We start from the raw sequence: 23,754 nt of genomic DNA, 5'->3' as shown, positions 1-23,754 counted from the left end.
AAGCGGAATGAGTGTGGGCCATTAGATCTTGGCGGAGCTAATTGGACGGCGGAGGGATGATCGGGCGAGTCACTTTATCGGGCACGACAAGAGTCGTCGAATCAGGTTTTTGGATCTTATGCCTTTACGTATGGCGACATACGATTGTGATCAGATCGCATCGCAATATCGCATCGGCGGAAGAAGAGGGGCGTGGAATTTATACACACACATATGCGATTTGCGATCAGATCACATCGCAATATCGCATCGGCGGAAGCCAAGGGGTGCGACCTTGATACACACACGGATGCGATTTGCGATAGTGATTAAACCCGAACCTGATAAAGGAATTAATCGTTTTTGGGACTAATGAAGGGAGAATGAGCGGTGTAAGGGAAGGAGAAGATGACCGTTGTGAGCTTCTTTTTAGCGGAACCAAGCAGACCAAGATCATCTCTGACTCTAGAAAATCATCGTCATACAGCAGAGCTAACACTGGCTCCTTCTGGGGATGAGATCCTCCCTGTGAGGTCTCAAGAACCATAGACCGTTTCCTTTCCTACAAAAACCAGATCAACAAAATTTCCTAGTGTTCCATTGGGCATGGAGTCTAATTAAGCTTACACTGAAACTGATAAAACAACATATTTACAACATTAAGGCCTGAAGACCTTAAATAACATAAATCTTCAAAAACTTCCCATTTACTGGGCCATCAAAATTGTTTCTCCTTCCAAACTCTGCAGCATGAGGGTATTGTTTCCTTGGACCTGGGCAATGACGAATGATCTGGTCCATAGAACATTTATTTTACCAAGACCTCCCTGCGTTTCCTTCAGTGCATCCCTTTGGAGAAAATAGTCATTATATTGAAGATTGACCTCTTTTGCCTTTCTATGAAAGGTCTCCTTCTCTAGGCCAACATGCATGTCAGCCAATTCGTCACAGATTTGCAAAATCGGGTTGATTTGATCATCTACCTCAAAAAGTTTAGGGCATTTGACCTTATCAGGCAGAGATGGTATATAGCTTGCTTATAACTAGCCCCATCCAAGGAGGTTTCCCAAATCTGTGCACCTTCTTCCTTTGTGATCTGGCAAACTGCCCTTTCAAGCTGTGTGGAGGCCAACTGGGCAGGCTTCATGATATCAAGACTGAGATTATCTGTGCTAGCCTTGGACATTGAGTTATGGCTGGCCTCAGCGCCTAGGGGGCAATTATGAGGGCTTGTCTCTTGAATAGACAGAGAAACATAAAATGATGGGGAACTGAATTCAGCCTTTTTAATCATTGGGTTGGGGATAACAGCAGGTTGGTCAATTTGCAGATGTGCATAGTCATGGGAAGCTGGGCTGGCTTTAAGCTCAAGATCTTCAAGGGTAGATTTCTTGAGGGGCTCATTCTTCACTGGTTCAATCAGAGGCATATATATTCTTGGCTTCTGAATTCCTGATTGAAAACTTAGAGAAGAAGGGGAACCTTCAAGGCCTCCTACCTCTATGGCTGGAACTTTGAGGATGATGGGATCTGTTGCTGGTTGCTTTTGCTTATAAGCTTTTTGTTCTGTAGGGACAACAAAATTATGAGCAGGGCATTTAGACAATGACGTCTCATAGGAAGCTTTGGTTAAGAAAGGGGCACTACCCTTGTTTTCCATACCATGGACCTTATCCTACTCTTCAAATTGCTCTTCTTCCATGACTATATCTTGAAAAAGGGTCTCCACCCTTTGGTCTTTGCTTACATCTTTGTTTCTTTGCAAAATCTGCAACTGCTCCTTTTCTCCTCTATATGGACTTGGATTTGGAAGAGAAAAGGTATAAGGAGCTTGTCCTTTCCCTGAACGCTGCTCAATCCTTAATTTGGAAACTTCAGAGGCTAATGACTCTATCATCCTAGCCATTTTATCGATCTTAGGATGTGACGATGATGAGAGCTCACCCCTCTGTCTTCTCGTATTAGTATTTCCTTCGAGCCTTTCTGTAGCCATGATGTTTGATTCTGCTTCTAGGGTTGCTTCTTGCATATCAGCCAATGAAGCGCATCTTCTCTCCCTCAATAGTAAGCAGAAACGAGAATCGAAGGCATTGGCATAAGTAAGCTTAGTAGAAGTAGGAGTGGGTTTCACTTCAACTGGTATTCTGCTGTACATGCAGTTAAATCTCTTATTGAAATCAGACAACAGCTCACCATTTTCCCTCTGCAAGTTCCCAAATTCTTTATGATAATAGAGCAGGTCTTTCTTATCCCCCCAGTGCTTTAGGAACACATCATCTAAGGCCTCAATGTCTGCTATAGACCTAGGGGTTAATTCTCTTAACCATTTTCTAGCCTCTCCATCTAGGCTTTGGACAAATACCCTCATCCACACATCATCTTCACTGATATCTAGATTATCAACATAGCTATAAAAGGACTCAAGGTGTTCTTCAGCCGTTACTCCCTCTGTACCAGTGAATTTAGGCATATATTTCTGATACTCTCCAGCAGGCATGGCATTCAAAGGGACAGGCAAGACCAGGGGTCCATACCTAGCAGCTATGATTCTTTCCATCTTTGTGGGTGCTTGTTGGCCCGCCATGACTGGGATAGGTTGAAGGATACTGGCAGATTGAATGGTAGGAAGTAACGAAATAGATGACAGAGACAAAGGAGTATGATGGACTGTATGGGAGGCTTTCTTTGGACTAGAATCCAAAGGGGAACTAAATGAACAAGGAGCGTTATGAATCTCTGAAGGTATTTCTTCAATAAGAATGCTAGGCTCTATATCTTCAAACCTTATATTCTTAGCTATAATCTTCTCTTGCAGAGATACATAAGATTTCTTAGGCTTACCTGATCCTGATGCTCCTTTCTGTGATGTTTTCCTTTGCTTAGCAATCTTCTCACAGTCAGGCACTGGGTCAGCTGGTGATTTCTGAGGATTTCTCCGGGTATGCCTCACAAACTAAGCCAAAACTGTAATGTGAAGGCACCACTAGGTTGGTTCTCCAGTGGAGTCGCCAGATAGATGATTACAACCATAAATGTGACCAGACTTTGTCTATCATGAAAGCATGGAACTGTGTTGTTCTCCCAAGGAAGCTGAGCTTCAATCTCCAATCCCCGACAACGGCGCTAATTAATGTTATCATCCCAAGAAACTCTCCTAGGTTGTAGCTCGGAGATGCTCGGGAACATTACAAATTCAACTTATTATTGCAAATGGATGAATGGAAGAGATGATGCTTGTTCAAGCCAGATAACCACTTCTACTTTTCTTGACTCCAAACATGCGTGAACACCCCCAAACCACAAGGCTTTAGACCACCAATTACTCACACTTTAAGGAATGGGTGAATATGGAGAATACTGACCACACCAGTAGATGCACAAGACCATGTGATGGCCGGGTGCAACCAGTAAAGAAGTCTGCAAATCTAATTCCCCAACACACAGACATGATGACAAATCTCTGGCATTAGGTGAAAAGAAACCTGAATAACTCATTCACTGATACATACAAGACTTTAACACAGAGGTAGGATGACAGCTCCCCTAATGCTAAATATCAAGAGCTAAGAAATACAACATATCAGGCACAACTTAGAGCAGAAGGAGAATGAAAAGTGAGAAATTAACAGCAAAAGAAGCTTATATTAGCTGAAAATGAAGACGAGATGCTGCAAGTATCAAAATAGTCACACTCTCCAGAAGTTGAACCTTACATCAAAACATCAATCATCAACCCTGATTACATCTTGTTTCTGGGTATATATAGAGTTTCATTACAAAGGCATTCGGCCATTCTAAGTATGGAGGGGTCATAATTAACCACCAACCACTTTAACTGCCTGATGGAGTCTGAGTGCGATTGCTTGTTGTAGTGGATGAATTTGATTTTCTCGGGTGCTTTGCTGTCCACTCAGGTGGATAGAGTGTCATATGGGATGAAGTCCCATAACTGTTAAATGAATTTGCATGTTCCTGCTTTGTCCTTTTCCTTCTTGGCCATACTGTCTGTTGAATGAGGTTGTTGAGGAGAAAATTCACTTGGTACTGGTAGACTGGTCACCTTCGTCCTTCGAGAGCACTGAACAGTTAAGAGACGCGCGGACTGCACAGTAGGTGGACGAGTAGGAGGAAGGAGAAGGGTCGGTCGTTGGATCAGGAGGACAGACAGTGGAGATGGCTTGGCAAGGGATATCAGAAGAAACGGGAGCGGAATGAGTGTGGGCCATTGAATCTTGGCGGAGCTGATCAGACGGCGGAGGGATGATCGGGCAAGTCGCTTTATCAGGCATGACGGGAGCCGTCGAATCGGGTTTTTGGATCTTGGGCCTTTACGTATGGCGACGTGAGATTGCGATCAGATCGCATCTACGGAAGCAGAGGGGCGCGACATTTATACACACACATATGTGATTTGCGATCAGATCGCATCGGCGGAAGCCAAGGGGCGTGGCCTCGATACGCACATGGATGCGATTTGCGATAGTGATTAAACCCGAACCTGATAAAGGAATTAATCGTTTTTGGGACTGATGAAGGGAGAATGAGCGTTGCAAGGGAAGGAGAAGATAACCGTTGTGAGCTTCCTTTTAGTGGAACCAAGTGGACCAAGATCATCTATGACTCTAGAAAATCATCGTCATACAACAGAGCTAACAGGTACTTTTGAAGGCTCAAAAACCTCGGCCTAAAAATCAGGGAAAACCACCCGGTCGGGAACTTAGAGCAGCTCCTTTTCCGTTTGAGATGGTGGATCTGACTGGGTTGGTGGGACTAGTTTCCCTTAAACATATATATGAAAGCGTATAAAAGAGATATAGGTGTGAAGGTTGATGGATGTATGTAAAAAATAAATGAATATAATTAAAGGCCTTACTCGATCCCGAGGTAATATATCTTTTATATGTGACTTAAAGATTTCACTCATAATATGACAATGTAGATCATCAAATCATTCATGAATATAAAACAAGTAATGATAACTAATTTAATTAAATTAGTTGATATAATTCACTACCAAAGCATTCAGACATGCCTTCCATCGTTCTGATTTTTTCTTTAACCCGCTCATAAAGCTTATGAACCACCTCCCTATATTCCTGTGGGGCCCCTAATTCTTCCATTTTGGTGAGACTTCATTTCCACAGCGATTGCCAATTGAGCTACCCCAAGCGGTCAAGGGATGTTATAAGTTTAATGGATGTTATAAGTTTGAGTTTGATTGCTTGCATTGTGATCATTTTGTGTTATTGTAGCCATACAAATAATTTCTGAATGAAATCGATATAATATACTGTTTACATCATTTTCCTTGCAAATTAATCACCACACAGGTAGTTTCTTTGATTTTTTTAACATTAAGAAGTTTGCATGAATGATAATTATGTTGTTTTTCCACGACCCTGGTGTCTAGGATAGAATATTAGATCACTAAAGCTACCAAACTAAGAATCAAAACGAAGCTACTTTTCACAACAGAATATAAACAACGGTGAAGCTACTAGTGCACAATATATACATACGTTTTTACACAATTTTGTACAATAATCCAACTTCATTATATTAATCAACCTGAATAATACACCAGTCTAGGTCTCTTGCACCAGGGATAATGGTCGTCATACACCCACTAGTACAAGATACAGAAACTGGGGTTTGGTGTCATTTCGGCGACAACCAGTCTACCCTCAACAAGATACTTTGACCATTTGGCTATAGCATGCTCTCTTAGATTCTCTCGTTCGCACCTTGTACCTTCTCGGTCTTTAGGCTCCCGATCTGCAACATTGCCTTTATCAACGATCCAAGTCCATCTGACCACTGAATCTTGACTATCCAATATGCTCTCTAGTTGTGCCTTATTTCATCAAGGGAACAATACATCAAGACTCCTTTTTAGTTGTTCACAACTTTATTTGTGAACAACTCACAACTACCCACTACTACTCCTCAGCGACGCAGGGACTTCAACCCATTATAGTCTTCATGTGTTGCTCCAATGAAGACTATCATAGGGCACGAAGGGTTCCACCTATCACTACTGTAAGTCTCTTCTCCAACAATGAACATGGGCTATAACAAACTGCGGCTTTGGCTTATTAAACATATGAGCTCCAACAACCTACCTCTTTTAGCAGCCCTAAATCCATCAAGGCACTGCACATAGGGCTCCACACTTGGATCCTCTCATGTTGCCCTCCACCAAACCACGAGGTGTTCAATCCTTGCTATAGCATTTGCCCCTAGTTAGGGCATCCAATACCTATGAATCCCCTTCCTCTTAGCTGCTAGAAAGCTTCACCAACAATCCAACCCTTGGACACCCGTCCTCTAGCATTCAACCATCATCAAGGAGTCATCTACAACAAACTGTTGTTGCCTCCTTGTCTTGGGTTTTGTGCACCTGCAAGTCTAGTTAGGGCAGACTTTACAACCCTCAACCCTTGCTCCAAACTTGTATGACCTTCTCCCAAAATTTTGGTCCTTTTGTTCTTCGATAATAGGCACCCAAATTTGTTGTAGGGTATGAGGCTCCTACTCAACATAACCTACAGCCAGCCTGTACAGACCAACAATACAACATTGTCCCAATACTCATGGAAGACACCCTTTATTTGGATGTGGCCACCCTTTGTTGACCGCTGCTGAGTTAGGAGAGTACTCCTAGGTCTCTATGTCCTTCCAACAATCCATCCAACACATTTTTGTAAACACCATACATTTGTGGCCCAAAACAATACTCTATACACAAATAAAACATGCATAAACAACCCCAAAACCCTACCGTTGGCCTGTGGCCTTATCTCCACAACAGATCTGGGTGTTCTGCTCCCAAAACAAGGGTATTGGTTATCCTGAAGATGCCCTATCTCAAGCTCAAACCACCTGCAATTACCTCATATCCTCTACAGCCATCAAATATGAGGTAGACAAGCCCCAAAACACTACCAAACCAGTCCAGAAATGCATCAACCAACTCGACCTACCTATCGTATCTTCTTGGCCTCCAAATAGTCATGAAGGACGCCAAAATATAGCCTCCTTTCACTTTGCTTAGAGTCTGTCCAAGCCTGCGACTAAATTAGGGATCTCCTCACCTAAAGTGATCTCCTTCTCATGCCCAAGGATGTACTTAAAAATGACCTCACTCACCTCATATTTATATCCAAACATGAGGGCTTCAATCAAATTCCAAGAGGACTTGTCTACCTGTCATAAGGCTTCCAAACGCTAGGCCTACCTTAACCAAGCCCAAACTCTACTTCAAAAATTAGTATCTCCATAAGGACAACTCAAAATTCGATGATTTTCTTTGCATTGGGTTCGTCTCAATGTCCTCTATCATATCCATCCAGCACATGTCCAATTTTCTCCATGGTTTTGGCCCCTACATCAATGGGTACAAAACCCCAATCTTGGGTTTCAAGCCCGCAAGCCGTGCTTGTGTGCCAACTCCTCCACAACCCTCAAGCCTAGGGTTTGGAGTATGTTTCAAGCTACAAAACTCAACACCCCCTTTTAGTGAGGGAGGTACCTCCAACACTAGGAAGTCTCTATCAACATCATCTCCTGTGATACTAGACCATCTGGCGTCCATCACTGGAGCATACTCTATAGAATGAACCCTGTAATCTCAGTAGCGCCTCTGCCTCATCACATCTAAACCTTAAGACCCCATACCTCCATAGGGTTGCTCCCTCTGAGGCTAGACTCTCTCTAAGCCTACACGATCTCCACTGGCTAAATTTTGCAAGCACTCATCCTCCTAGATCAAATACCACTCGTGCAAATCCCTCCACTCTTGGATATGCAATATCACGATTTGATGAAGAATCTAGCATGCCAATTTGTAGTCCATCACATTAAGTAATATTGATCATCTTGATCTCATCTAAGCCAAGACAATCCTCTAGTTGTCCCAACCATCCATGGAAAGTCAAAGGAATTCCATGATCAACGACCTTCCCTACAACAGATTGTTGTTCCCCTGGTTTACCACCCATCCACTAGAACTCCCAACCAATCTCGCTGCCAAGCTAGTCAAGACCACATCTCCATGTCTTCAGTTTAACCCTTTTCTCCATGATATAGACACCCACAACTCCCTCTGAGTTTCTTCGTTGTGCACACTCTAATTCACTATCCCTCAAAGTAGCTTAGCACGCTTTGATACCATGTTGTTTTTCCACAACCTTGGTGTCTAGGATAGAATCTTAGAGCATTGATTCTACCAAACCAAGAATCACAACAAAGCTAATTTGCATAACGGAATATAAACAACATTAAATCTATTAGTGCACAAAATATACACAACTTTTTACACAGTTTTGTACAATAACCCAACATCATAATATTAATCAACTTGAATGACACAACAGTCGAGGGCTCCTGTACCAAGGATAATGGCCCTCATAGATCCACTAGTACAAGATACAAAAACTGGGGCTTAGTGTCAGTTCATCGACAACCAATCTACTCTCAACAAGATACTCTGACCATCTACATGTAGCGCGCTCTCTCAGCTCCTCTCGGTCGTACCCTGCCCATTTTTTCAGCCCCCGATCTGTAGCACTGCCTCTATCAATGATCGAAGTCCATCTAGCCACTGAACCTTGGCTATTCAATCTTCTCACTAGTTGTGCCTTAGTCCATCAAGGGCACAACACATCGAGACTCCTGTTGAGTTGTTCATAACTTCGTTTGTCAACAACTCACATCTGCCCATTGTTGCTCCTCAACAACTCAAGGACCTCAACCAACTATAGTCTTCTTGCGCTACTCCAATGAGGACTAACATTGGGCACGAAGGGTTGCCACCTATCACTATTGTAAGTCTCTTCTCCAACAATGAACATGGGCTATAACAAACTGCTCCTCTAGCTGATCAGACTTATGAGCTCCAACAACTTCCCTCTCTTAGAAGCCCTTAATCCATCGAGCTACCACACATAAGGCTCCACACTTGGATCCTCTCATGCTTTCCTCCACCAGACCTCGAGGTGTCGAATATTTGTTGTAGCGAGCGTCCAACACCTATGAAGATCCTTCCTCTTGGGATGCTAACAGACTTCACCAACAGTCCAACCCTTGGACACCCATCCTCTAGCATTCAACCATCATTCAGTCATCTACAACATACTACTACTACCTCCTTGCCTTGGCTTTTGTGCACCTGCAAGTCTAGTTAGGTCACACTTAACAACCCTCAACCCTTGCTCCAAACTTGTGTGACCTCCTCCCAAAAGTTTGGTCCTTTTGTTTTTCAATAATAGGCACCCAAATCTGTTGTAGGGTATGAGGCTCCTCCTCAACGTACCCTACAACCAACCTATACCAACCAACAATATAACACTATCCCAACACTCATGGAAGACACTGCAGTTCTGGCTGCGGCCTTCCTTTGTTGACTGCCACTGAGTTGGGAGAGTACTCCTAGGTCTCTCAGCCTATCTGAAATGCCCACCAACCCATTGTTGTAAACACCATACATATGTGGCCCAAAACAATACTTTATACACCAATAAAACATGCACAAGCAACCCCTAAAAATTTACCTCTAAACTGCGGCCTTGTCTCCATAGCATATTTGAGTGTTCTGCTACCAAAACAAGGGTCTCAACCCTCTTGAAGATGCCCTATCTCAAGCTCAGACCTCTTGCAATCACCTCAGATCCTCAGCGGCCCTCAAATATGAGGTAGAAAAGCCCCAAAATTATAGCAAAATAGTCCAAAAATGCATCAACAAGCTTGACCTTCCTATCTTATCTTCTTGGCCTCCAGATAGTCATGAAGGACGCTAAAATCTAGCCTCCGTTACACCTTTGTTTGGAGTCTGCCTAGCCCTACAGCTAAATCAAAGATCTCCTGACCTAAAGCGAGCTCCTTCTCATGCCCCAAGATTTACTTGAAACTGACCTCACTCACCTCATATTTATATCCAAACATGAGGGCTTCAATCAAACATCCAAGAGGGCTTGTCTAGCTGTCATAAGGCCTCCAAACACTAGGCCGACCTCAAAAAAGCCCAAACTCTAACTTCAAAAATTAATATATCCACAAGGACAACTCAGAATTCTATGATTTTCATTGCGTTGGATTCATCTAACGTCCTCTATCATCTGCATCTATCACATGTCCAATTTTATCTATATTTTTGGCCCCAACATTGATAGGTACAAAACCTAAAGCTTGGGTTTCAAGCCCGCAAGCCATAATTGTGTGCTAAATCCTCCACAACCCTCAAAGCCTAGGGTTTGGAGTACCTCACAAGCTACAAAACTCAACACTCCCTCTGATCAAGGAAGGTACTCCCAACACTAGAGTCTCTATCAACATCATCTCCGCCAACACTAGCCCATCTGGCGTCCATCACTATGGCATACTCTATGGAATGAACCCTGCAATCTCGATAGTGACTTTGCCTCATCACATCTTGATCTGAATGTTGGGCAACATTGTTAATGCTATGCAAGCTCCCTCATCAGTATTTAAAAAAATGTGTTTAGGCTCGTCTCAAATTAACTAAAATATGAGGAATTATGTGTCAATTGTTGAGAATCTTTTATGAGCAATATATGAAGTTAGTTAGTTGTTTAAAAGACATATACAACAAGTAAATTGCAGAGAAGTAAAACACAACACCTCATAACACAAAGCTGATAACGGAGCTCACCCCTTCTGGGCTACATCTCCTTGGACCTGCTTCAATGGCTAAGCCCTTTTTCGATTAATGGTCAATTCTCTAATTACATGCACCTACAGTGCTCCAATGGCTTTGCAATATGCTCCTGCAGATTTAGAAGACCACAAAACCCCAAAAATAACTATCCAAGCTCTGCAATTGGACTTCAATTGATCTAGGCTTGACCTCCTCTCTTAGTAGCCCTAAACTTCCTTAGACATTTTACGCGACCTCCCAAATAACATTTTACCCGACCTTTGAGAGGGCACGTGTCGGTCTCCAGGCTTGCCACATGTCAACCTCTCATTGGTCCACCTCGAATGTCGTTGACCAATAATATGCCAACACTTGTCATAATGCGATTGGGCCATCCGTCGAAATATTTCGAGAATATTCCTTGAATATTCCCACAAGTAGCTCAATCAAGTTGTGACAAATGTTGACATGTAATTGGTCAAAGGCATTTGGGAGGACCAATGAGAGGCTAACACATGGCAAGCCTAGAGGCCACCACATGCCCTCTCAAAGGTAATGTAAAATTATTTGGAAGGCTAGCGGAGTCTAACCCACGGGCCAGCCCTCTCCACATACGACCATACACCATAACCGAAGGCCAACGCTACGCTCTAAGTGGGATTAGTGTTAATTAACCCATGCTCATCCCTAATTAATTGCGGATTAACTTGGCGGAAGTTTGGCAAGTCCTACAAATCTAGCATTGCGCTAATTTTCGCGGGATTAACCAGAGTTTCTCCAGATTTGGTGCAGTTTTCCTAGGGAAAACTAAAGAGACCATAACTTCTTTATTATTCGACCAATTTTGGCTCAAAAAGAGTCATTCCTAGATGATTTGGATGCTCTGTACATAATGTAACAAGTTTCAAACACTGAAAAGCACTTCTGTACGTGATTTTTCTACATTGAATTTTAAAGAAGCCTAGGGCCACCAGGAGAGGAGGTCAAGCCTAGATCAACTAAAGTCCAATTGCAGAGCTTGGATAGTCATTTTGGGGTTTTTGGGTCTTCTGAATCCAGGGTTGTAAAGCCATTGGAGCATTGCAGGTGCATGTAACCAGAGAATTGACCATTAATCTAGAGAGGGTCTACCCATTGAAGCAAGTCCAAGGAAATGTAACCCCAAGAGGGGTGAACTCCTTTATCAACTTTATGTTATGAGTTTGTTGTATTTTACTTCTTTGCAATTTACTTTGTTGTATGTGTTTTAAACAGCTAATTAACCTCATAAAGTTATCATAAAACACACTCAACACTTGACACATAATTCCTCACATTTTGGCTAATTTGAGACTATCCTAAACATATTTTTTTAATATTGATGAGGGAGCTTTCATAGCATTAACAAGTTTGCCCAACATTGAAATTAGGTTGGTATCAGAGCATTGTTAGCTCATTTTAACCCTAAGATGGTTTGCGAAGGTTAGCTATTGGTTTTGCACTTTGTGCAAGGAGAATTTAACTGTGTGCAAACTTATGTGTAAGTTTTGTGGAGCTTTTTGATGCATTATAAGTGTGATGGCAGTTTCAACAAGTGATGTTTCTAATCCATCTTCCTTAGCAAGACTCTTTGATTTAGAGATGTTGCAAGAGCTTATCATCATGAGAGATATGGTGTAGGAGATGAATGAAGATAAGTACGAGAACACTATACTTCTAGAGGAGTTGATGGCCATGAAGGAGGAGAAGCAAGAGCTTCTTGAAAAGATGCATGAGATAGAGATTCAACTCCGTTATGCCAAAGAAAACCTAGCCAAGTATGTGCATGAAAATGAGGTATGCAATTTAAGTTTATCTTCAATTTCCTCTCAAAATGAATGTTTTGGTGCTTTTGAAAGACACACTAAAGGAATAGGGTCCAAATTATTGATGAAGATGGGTTATGAAGGTAAAGAGTTAGGAAAACATGCACAAGGCATAGTTGAGCCAATTGTTGTTGAGGAAAGGCCTAGGTATTTGGGTCTTGGTTATGGACAACATGATGGAGAACGCTCCAAAGCTAAGGAGGCACATGAAATTTCCCTAAAATTTCCCTAAAATTTGGGGGTGCTCTGACATGTATCCCCTTTGCATCTCCCTATTCTCACATTCATGTTCCACAAACTTTGTGGAACATTAGGATTTTCACATGGCAACAAAAGAATAATATCAAACTTGGGAGCCATTCCATGGGTCCATAGTGTTCATTACAATCTTTTTAGATATGCATTAAAAATTCCTATGGCAACCCATCCCTTTTTGCATTACAATGAATGACATCATTGGATTTCAAGTAGCGAGATTCATGTACCCACCATTTGTGATATATATTCCAAGTTACAAATGCTTTGGTTTTGATATTTCCCTATGTTGGATGTTGATGAAGCACAGAGGCTGAAGCCAACATAACAAGATTATTTGGTTCTCATGCACTTCTAAAAAGACCAAATTACCAAGTGCAAGCCTAATCTCTAGCATGGGGATATTTCTATGAATTTTTGGAAGTGGGAATACCTGTTTGGTTTCATGAATACTGATAAGATTTAGATCACATTCAGGGATCAAGTTTCCTACTTGTTGGAGCTTGCCTAACTACCCTAATTGATTATGGAACGACATATCCTCAATCGCGAGGGAGAAGTATGAAGTATGTTTAGGTAGTGAAAACCAAATGTATTAAAAATAAAATCCAAGAAGGTCGAACAAACTTTGAATGGCAGTTTGTTCGACAATGGAATTTACCTATACGCACCTAGAGATAAGAAAGCAATAATAATTTATTTATGTTGGAAATTGTAATTATAAGAGTTGGCTAAATTTGGAGAGTCAGAGCCAAGTTGACTTAGTTTGAGTTCAATCTATATTTGGGAATATCAAATTTAGAATGTGTATGCATGTGAGGTTATTTTGGGCGACTTACTATACGAAAAAGTTTAAATACCCTTCACTAGGTTCATTGTAATTATCAAGTTTGGTTGATCAATAGTAAAGCAACAGCTCCTTTGGTTTGTGTATGTTAATTTTTGTGTTTCTCTTCTTTGCCTTTCCAACAAATTAGTATCAGATCAAAGTTGAACAAAAAGATCTAAAAAACCTGCGTATGCGAAAAATTTGTAGCAAAGCCATTATTGTTGGTTAAAAGAGTCATGTCAATTTCTTATAAAGCGGTCGCACATCGAGTAGCATCTACAGCCCATAAGAAAGCAATATGAATTTATTTATGTTGAAAATTGTAATTATAAGAGTTGGCTAAATTTGGATAGTCAATTAACTGAGCCAAGTTGAGTTAGTTTGAGTTCAATCTATATTTGAGAAAGTCAAATTTAGAATGTGTATGCATGTGAAGTTATTTTGGGCGAGTCACTATACTAAAAAAATATACCCTTCACCGAGTTCATTGTAATTATCAAATTTAATTGATCAATAATAAAGCAGCAGCTCCTTTGGTTTGTGTATGTTAATTTTTGTGTTTCTCTTCTCTGCCTTTCCAACAAATTAATATCAGAAAAAAATACCCTGTGTATCCGAAAAATTTGTAACTAAAGTGTGCAAAGCCATTATTGTTAGTTAAAAGAGTCGTGTCAAACCCTGTGTATCCGAAAAATTTGTAACTAAAGTGTGCAAAGCCATTATTGTTAGTTAAAAGAGTCGTGTCAATTTCTTATAAAGAGGTCGCGGCCCGCCGTCGTCGAGTGGCATCTACAGCCGATGTCATATCGTCGTGAGTAGTGAAAAGGTGTAATCGTCGGGAGCAACTGTACAGGTTAGAAAACCATTTTCAAAGGTCGTAGCCGTAGAAACGCTGAAGGTTGAAAGGTTTTTAAAAAATTATTAGCAAAATGCCTGGGCAAGATATTCATAAGGCTATATGATATGTCTTTAAAAGTCATGTGTGGCATTAGAAAAAGTTCGACCCAAAAAAACGTGATTCAAAAGGGTTTAAAAATATAAAGGACCAAGTCACGTTAGCGGATTTGAATCATATCAAAGTTTTTTTTAATTAGAAGTGACATCTCTTTAAAGGAGCTTTATGGTATGAAATTAAAGAGTGGAAGGAATCTTATTAAAGTAGTTATTTATTAAAAATCATATTTTTTTAGGGTGATATGGAAGGAAGTTTCATGTAGCAACTATAAGATTGAGGTAAGACAACAGTCATGGGTAAATGAATAAAAAGGAATACGCAAAGATTTTCTTCATGTTTAGAGAGGTTCAAGCTACAACCGAGGAACTGAGAAGCTTAGCAAAAGACAAAGCAGAAATCAAGGTTGATTGGTGTAGCTCTGATCTGTTACCACCTCCTATGATTACTGATAAATATTTTGATCATTGGGTTATCAAGATGCTAGTTTTTCTTCAAGTTAAAGAGTTAATTGAGTATGAGTCTAATAACCCATATGGTGAAGTATGTGATGTCTTAACATTGAATTTTATAAAACAAGCATTCATTGATAAGTTTTTGTGCAAGGTAGTAAAAGCTGCATCTTCCAAGGAGGCCTGAAAGATCTTGGAAGCAGAACTTAGTGCAAGGGGGAGTGACTTGTAGCAACAAGTTATGTCACAGAAAGAAAAGTCTGCAATAGTAGCAGAAGAGAGCAAAGACATTAATGGATCCCACTTTGTAGCCGCATAGGTTAAAGATGAAGAAAATGTAGTAAAGATTGCAGAGAGAGAAGTTGAAGCCTCTGTTTGTGAAACAAAGAAAGAGCATATAAATGCTCAAGGACTCCACTGTAATGTGGATGGTGTAGATGATGGTGAATCCCACTATGGTGAAACACATGTGGATGATGACTGCAATGTGAGATGTGAATTGGTGCATCCAGTCGCAGCCGATGAATTTGGTGAAGTTGAAACTGTTAACGAGCACATGCATGCTGGGATATCCCACAATAGAGTGGATTAAAATTATGTCGATGTTAAATTTTATGAAGAACCATTAATTGGTGATAAGTGGTTGCACGTGATGCAACAAAAAGCTCTTATTGATATGTTGTTATTTGGTGAAAGAAGCCCACATGTGTTTGAAAGCCAAGTGGAAGACAACATGTTTGCAACAATTGAGGTTAGTAAAAAGGCAGAAAATGAAAATTATGAAGCGGGACAAAACAAAAGAAGGAAAAGAAGGAAGAGATAGAGCAGCAAGTTCTCACTAAAGAGCATAATGAAGATGATTTTGACATTTATTTTATGTGTGCAAAGTACAAGAAAAAAACAGCAGTACCTAATGATGAAAGTGGAGAGAAGGACATGGAAGTTTCTGAAGAAGAAGAAGAAGAAGAAAGCATTAAAACCATTTTTCAGCAATGGATTCAAGAAAAGATAAGATCTTGCTATCAAGAAATATGACAGAAAGAAAACCAAGGATATGAAGCACAAGAAGCAACGCGAAGAAAACAATTTTAGGATGAGGAGTTCTAGCAACAGTCTATGAGTGAAAAAATCTTTGAAGAGGAAGTTGTAGAAGACGGGATCAGATTGTTTTTCATTAAAATTCAAGACAGGTCAAAGAAACATTGCAGTGACAAGAAGTAAAGAAATATGAACTCTATAACAAGAAAGTGAAACTAAGAATTCACAAAGAAGGAAGAGGTAGAGTAGGAAGTTCTCACTAAAGGGCATAATGAAGATGTTTTTAACATTTATTTTTTGTGTGCAGAGTACAAGAAAAAAACAGCAGTACCTAAAGATGAAAGTGGAGCGAAGGGCATGGAAGTTTCTAAAGAAGAAGAAGAAAGCATTAAAACCATTTTTCAGCAATGGAGTCAAGAAAAGATAAGATCTCGCTAACAAGAAATATGGTAGAAAGAAAATCAAGGATATGAAGCACAAGAAGCAGCGCAAAGAACGCAATTTCAAGAGGAAGAGTTTTGGTAGCAGTCTATGAGTGAAAGAATCTTTGAAGAGGAAGTTGTAGAAGACGGGGTCAGATTGTTTTTCAATACAATTCAAGATAGGTCAAAGAAACATTGCAGAAACAAGAAGTAAAGAAATATGAACCCTACAACAAGAAAGTGAAACTAAGAATGAGCACTTTCGAGGATATAGAATTTTAAAAAAGAGAAAAAGAAAATGCAAAATTGTAAAAGTTATGAGTAATTGTCGTAGTTGAGACATAAACCAACGAGCATGTTTGAGTGATGATTGAGTCAAATTCTATTGTAAGCCTAGGAAGCATAGAGTTGAGTCATGTTGAGCCATGTTTGAGTTATGTTGAGTCATATGGTCGTAATTAAGGGGGGAGTGTTGGAAATTGTAATTACTCCCCATGCAAGAGATGGCTAAATTTAGAAAGTCGGTTAAGAGAGCCAAGTTGAGTTAGTTCGAGTTCAATTTATATTTGGGAAAGTCAAATTTAGAATGTGTATGCATGTGAAGTTAATTTGGGTGAGTCACCTTACGAAAAAATTTAAATACCCTTCATCGGGTTCATTGTAATCATAAGTTTGGTTGATCAATACCGCAGCTCGTGTGATTGTGTATGAAGTATTGTGAAATTCTGTGTCTTTCCTCCTCTTCCTCTTCCTTTTTGTGATCAATAAAAGAGGAGAAGCTCCTTTGGTTTGTGTATTTTAAACTTTGTGTTTCTCATCTCTATCTTTCCAACACTTTATAGAATAAAATTCAAAAAGTTCGAACAAACTTTGAATAGCAACTTGTTTGATAATAAAACTTACCTATACACACTCAACAATTTAAAAGCAATAAAAAATTCTTTTTAATTTATTTAAATATAGCATCTAAATTTCATATATACAGTGTCTATAAATTCTTAAGATTATTAGATTTTTGGGGCAACAAATTTATTTCTTCCAAAACAAGAATATATAAGACAAACTGAAATACTTAAGTTAGTTTCTCACAGAATCCATAAATTAACTCAAAGTGATATAAGAATAAACCCAACGAAATATACAGGATTTTTATCTCAAACCTTAATACAAATTAAAAACTAGAAGGAAGGGAATATGATGAATCTGCCACTTATTTTCTGTTGGGGAGTTTGGCTTGCTAGAAACAAGAGTCTGTTTCATGATAAGGATACACCTTCCTCTGTCACAGCCACTAATATCTCAGCCATTTATTCAGCTTTGCCTCCTCCCGAGGACAAAAATTCCAAAACAAAACAAAAACATATCAATATTCAGGAGGGTATTCCGTGTGGCTATTTTGATGGGGCCTCCCAAAATAATAGAGCTGGAGCAGGACTGTATATCCACATCAATCCGGAACATTCTTTAAAAGCTTCTGTTGGTTTGGGCACTGGCACAAACAACTTCGCTGAACTCTCGGCCTTGAGATACCTCTTATGCTGGCTTCATAACAGAAACATCAACACCATACAGAATTTTGGAGACTCACAAAATGTCATAAATTGGGTCAATGGATATGCAAATTGTCAAAACCAGATTTTGAAAACAATTGTTGAAGAAATTTCTTATCTGAAGTCTTATTTTAACAGGTTTTCAATTTGCCATATATACAGGGACAGGAATGAGGAGCTATCTAAGGCTGGTCTACAACAGGATCCGGGCAGCTGGGCGATAGAAGAAACCATATAGGGGCAGTCTTTCAGAACAGATCAGCCCCCTTATGCACAGGCTCTTTGATCTCAGTAAATATCTACATTTTTGACAGCTTTTTTCTCAGATTTTGTATATCGGCTTTTGTCTTTGTATATACTTTTTCCTTTACAGACTTCAGTACCGGCTTATAGCATATAGATATCAGACTATATTTATAACTTTTTGTTTATATTAGCACTGGACGACAGACATTTACAGTTTTTGGTTTATTTGGGGTTGTTTATCCTTCTGAGAAGGTGACCCCAGGATTACTTATGTCATGTTGTTATACTGTTTTTACATCCTCCCGGGAGGAAGACTCCATCAGTTTTTACATATCTCAGCAGAATAGCTCCCTATGGGTTGAGCAGAATGTGTTCTTATTGAGCCACTTCATGGCTTTTGAACAATATGTACAAAAACTTTTTACAGTATTAATAAAAAGTTGTGCTTTTTTCCTCGAAAAAAAAAATTAAAAACTAGAATGTAAAATAAAAACAGATCAACTCTAACGTAACCAAATACTTCTAATATAGTTAAAAACTTTTCAAGCCTAACTTAAAATCTCATAAAGACTATATATAAATAAAAATATTAAAAAATATGAAGCAAAACAGCTTACCTGTGTATGTCATGGTTGGACGAGGTTTCTCCTTCAACTTTCAAAATCCATGAAAAAGACAATAATGCGACAGGCAGCTTATGTCACTGCCCGTCGTTCTCGGTTCTTTGTAACTTCTTGAGATTCTTCGCCTTTTCATCTTATATTAATCCATGCTGTTGCCCGTCGTCTTTAATATTAAGCCAACACTACAGAGATCCATGGACAAACGCATCCACTTCAAGTTAATAATGAAAATACTCGAATCAAAATTAAAAAAGAAGAAAGGCAAAATAAAAAGAAATTAACTTCAGCTAGGTAAACCCCGAATATATATACAGAGATTCTTGTAAAACATACAAGCTGGGACGCAGGTGAGCTGTGGGTTGCAATGGCTTACTCTGCGTTGGAGCACTCCCCTTTCCCTATGGCGACCAAGAGCGGGCCATAGAACGCTCGGATAGGAAGAGAATTCTGTGAGGGACAAGGGAGTCAGCCACGGTTACCTCACAAACCAAACCCATTAAACTCTACAGGAAGTAGTCCCACAGCCTTAATCACCAAGAAATGTGGCAGACAGTAATTAAACACCCAGAAATAATTACAGGCACAGTGGAAAACAGTAATGGACAATATTCGATAGCATAGAGACATAATTTTAATTAACAGTTTGCACAGAGCTTCCATCCATATTTCTTGATTAACCTTAAAAAACGGAAGAAAAGTCAGGACTGAGTCCATCGACATACCCACTTCAATATCCGAACAGAAACAAGAATTTGGAAGCAATACCATAATATTATACCAAACAACTGAAGTATAGCAAAGAAACTACTGTTATACAATAACTGGCTATTAAACTTATGAAGTTCACGCAAATGCATATGCACGATAGGTGGAGCGATTAAGCTTCACAGAACAGTGTGAACTGTATCATATAAGTTATCCCGGAGGGATGCTCTCGGCATTAGAATAGCCGCATTCAACAACCCCAATACGCCACGGGATGAACCCTGACACTTTTTATAAAAATTTACATAAAAATGATAGAGCAGCAAAACCCCAAAACCCTCTACCCGAGTGAAGGGTACAGGTCTCAACCCTTGGCTGTCATAATCTAGACCGTCGATAACCCCGCGAGACTTCAAGCAAAGCTGTATTATTGAAATAGTAAGACGACAGACCCAAACCCACAGTAGCATAAGAGCCAAGCTCGATTTAGGAACAGCTGTTAGAAGACAAGTTTCTTACCCGGAGCTGTAAACTTTGAAGACTGGCAGGATGCTGACCCCATAGCCACGACTGAGAGACCGGGACTCTGGAGGAGGGCCCTGTAGTCAGGAAACCACCCGATATTAGTTAGCCGAGCTCGGTGGAACAACGTTTAACGAAATATATATATATATATATATATATATATAAAATCAAGATTCAGTGACAGAAAGCATTAAAATTACACTACAAATCTATTACCTGTTTTCATCCATGAGAGAAGGGCGCCATATCCATGTATCTGGAGGCCTCTGGACCTGTTTCAAGGCCTGGAATGACAGACAGAACCAACCCGCAGAAAACCAAGGAAAGGAGTGGAGCTGTCGCCGAAAGAGGGAAATGGAAATGCCGTCGGTTGACCCAGAATTGGGAAAGATCAAACCTCGAAACGCGAAATCATCGATCTCTCCCCAGATCATCTCCCGTGTTGTGGCGGAGGATTCGAGACGATATTTATGTGAACCACATGCACAGATTTGGCTTTCTTGGCATTGAGTTTGGCGTTTCCGCGGCTTGCAAACGCCAAGGCTTCACTGCGCAAGTGTTTAAGCATAATGAATGGGAAGCCATGGCCAGAAACAGCAGCGAGTTGTGCGGGACGAGAGAAGGATTCTTGGACAAAGATGAAGATCAGGTTGAGAATCCATGGCGGCAGATGAAGTGGATAGGAGGCAGCTGCCTGCCCTGTAAAAGGTCATCTCATTGAGAAGCTCGACGATCTCAACAATTTCCGCAGAGGTTTCGCCCTCCGATTTTCCAACGATGTGCAGGACAAAACGCACATCTTGCCGTGGCTTCTGCCTTCCAAGGCGATCGATCTCCATCGCAGACAGCGACGGGTTCTGCTGGATCTGGGTGCTAATGCATTCAGCACCAGCCTAGCCTGGTTTCTGCGCATGTACCCCTTCGATTTCATCGACATTCACGCATTCGAAGTCGATTCCAAGCTCCTGCAAAAGCCGAGCCCGCTTGGTTTTGACGAAGAGAGTAACGTGGCACAGACGAATCCCTGCTCCCTCACTGTAAAGACCACTCCCCAACCTCCGCACCAGCTGCACTACAGCTTTGTGTCAGACTGGGATGATAAAGCCAGCAATGTCATAAATATAACGAGGTTTATGAAAGGGGAGCTGCAATTGAAAACGACTGATACAGTGGTTGTAAAGATGGACATCGAGGGAAGCGAGTGGCCGATTCTCAGGCGATGACTCAGCCATCCAGAGATGCTTCTCATTGTGGACGAGCTCTTTGTGGAGGTTCACTACAATCACCCATCCATGTGGAACTACTTGGTAAGATCACCAGGCAAAATGCGAAAAAAGCTTCTTGCAGATCTCAGATGGCATGGCTTCTACGCCCACTTTTGGCCTTCACTCATTAACCTACCTCACGCCCTCCTTTCACGTTCACCGCTGGCACTCTCTTTCCACTGACCATCTGCCATCTCTGATCATCAAAAGAAAGGAACAAGACAGAATCACATGGAATTACTGACCTGTTTTATTCTTGGAGGGATCTTGTTTCGCTTTCTCTTTCGCTTTTATTTATATTTTTGCAGGACACAGGTTGACAATCATACTAGAAAAGTGTTGGGCGTTTTGAATTGATGGAGCCAGTCTGCGTTTTATGATACTTTGTAAAGTAGAAAGTACAGGTAAGTTTGATTTAAGAAAGTTCAGAGTTGTCCTTCAAACGGCACTGTAAATTGGAGTTTACCAAAAATTGCAGCGTTTGGCTTATGGAATCTCTGACCAATTTAAAAGAAATTGTACTTTGATCAGAGATAACCGTTTGAACATATTTAAAATAGATTATTATGGATAAGTAGTAAGATAAACGGTTTAGCTTATGAGGCTTAAGCAAATTAAAATGGATGGTAATCGATAATATAAAAGAGAGAGAAATGATGATCGTTGTGAAGCAAAGTATTGTATGTCTCTATGCTTTTAAAGTCGTATATGGAGATGTTGTATTTGATATGTTTTTAATATTAAATTTTAATTATAAAATTGGTTTATAATTTTTATTTTTAATTTATATATTAAGATAAAAGTGGAAGAAGATAAATTAGCTATAATAAAAATAAGACAAAAAAAACAATTATGTAAGAGGTGAAAGCCATACAAATTAGATTAAAATATTATAATTATTTAAAAATAAAAAAATAAAAAATAAGATGTAATATTTAAAAAATATAAGTTAAATTTTTTATTATTAAGTTGTTGATTTTGAATTAAAAAATAATGAAGAAAAAGTAACATCTTATTATTGGTCTTCTACAAAATATTTTTAGCTTAAAATTAAATGTATATATTAGGAATTTAAACACTAAGCATTTACATGTATAAATTTGAAAATATCTTGATTTTGACAAAATGTCATTTTCATTTACATATACAAATTTGAAAATATCTTGATTTTGCCAAAGTGTCATTTTCTAAGATTCATGAAACTTCCATTGTATAGAGCATCTCATTTAAGGATCATTCCTACCACATAGTTTCTCATTTCCTAAGATGACCCTATAACATTTTGAATTTCTTGGTTGAAGAGAAATCCAAATTATTCTTCCAAGATGAACTATGATAATACATTCTTCAAGCTATTTGTTAGGATATTTGTGATGATCTTATAAATTGAGTAATTAAGAAATTAGTTTATAGTCCTCAAAAGATTCCAAAGGATTTTTCTTTAGAATTAGTGCTTTAAATGTCACATTTAGGGTTTCTAGATTCTTTAATTAACTCTCAACAAATCAGTCTCCAACAAAATTTTATAGAAACCCATATAAAATTCCATTATCTTTTCTTCACCGTCAAGAAATCTTCTTTCAACATGTGATAGATACCCCAATAAATTTCATTGTCCAAATGTGTTTGAAGAAAAACCTTTGCCTCTTTCTTTAACTCCCAACAAATCCTCCTTGAACATGTTATAGAAATGCAAATAAAACTCCATCACCTTTCCTTACCCTTCAACAAATCCTCTTCCAAGATGTTATAGAAACCCAAATAAAATTCTATCATCTTTCCTTACCCCTCAACAAATCCTCTTCCAATATGTTATAGAAACCTAAAGAAAATTCCATTATCTTTTCCAAATAAAATTCCATCATTTTTCCTTACCCCTCAACAAATCCTCTTCCAACATGTTATAGAAACCCAAATAAACTAACATTATCTTTTCTTAACCGTTAACAAATCTTCCTCTAACAAGGGGCTATGTGTAAGTATGTCCGAGCTCAATTTGGAGTTGACACGTGTCCCTCTTAAAAAAATAAAAAATAAAAAATAAATATTCTCTAAATAGAAAAGCAATGTTGGCTATAACCAACATAGACCAACACACATTAAAATGGTTTTTGTTTGTTATTAATATATTTTTAAGTCTAAGTGAATATTAATTCATAAAATTCACAAAATATCTTCATTTTGGAGCCAATGTGAAGCAAAGTGCCAAAACTCTCTTATGTGATTTCTATTGAAAGACTTTGCTTAATTTATTATGGATCACAGAAGCATGAATACAGATATTAATATATTTTAAGTATACTTGAATATTAATTCATTTAAAATATTTTATTAGTAACTCAAATTAGATATTTATTATACTCAACATTAAAATATTTTTTTAACATTATATCTATATATATATATATATATGAA

The 23,754-nt window shown here is 39.3% G+C and overlaps 1 protein-coding gene across 2 annotated transcripts in view; it reads right to left on the bottom strand.

The window, feature by feature from the left end:
- Nucleotides 1-21,623, bottom strand: part of LOC149214878 (uncharacterized) — a 156,436-nt gene extending 134,813 nt beyond the window's left edge. The window contains exons 1-4 of one of the 2 annotated variants that reach the window (XM_089390985.1): nt 20,291-21,623; nt 20,069-20,148; nt 19,218-19,291; nt 18,839-19,026 (exon numbers count right to left, since the gene is read on the bottom strand). In XM_089390985.1, the coding sequence (XP_089247111.1) occupies nt 18,979-19,026; nt 19,218-19,291; nt 20,069-20,148; nt 20,291-20,508 (420 nt within the window). In that variant the 5' untranslated portion in view covers nt 20,509-21,623 and the 3' untranslated portion in view covers nt 18,839-18,978. The remainder of the gene's footprint in view (nt 1-18,838; nt 19,027-19,217; nt 19,292-20,068; nt 20,149-20,290) is intronic. The other variant, XM_089390986.1, reaches the window with a different exon arrangement.
- Nucleotides 21,624-23,754: the final 2,131 nt, after the last annotated feature.

The sequence above is a fragment of the Pinus tabuliformis genome, chromosome 1_1 (genome assembly GCF_031772625.1).
Source record: "Pinus tabuliformis cultivar Carrire ecotype Pingquan chromosome 1_1, CPIR1, whole genome shotgun sequence".
NCBI lineage: Eukaryota > Viridiplantae > Streptophyta > Pinopsida > Pinales > Pinaceae > Pinus > Pinus tabuliformis.
Note: the sequence above shows the minus strand (reverse complement) of the source record. Positions and strands in the feature narration are given on the sequence as shown.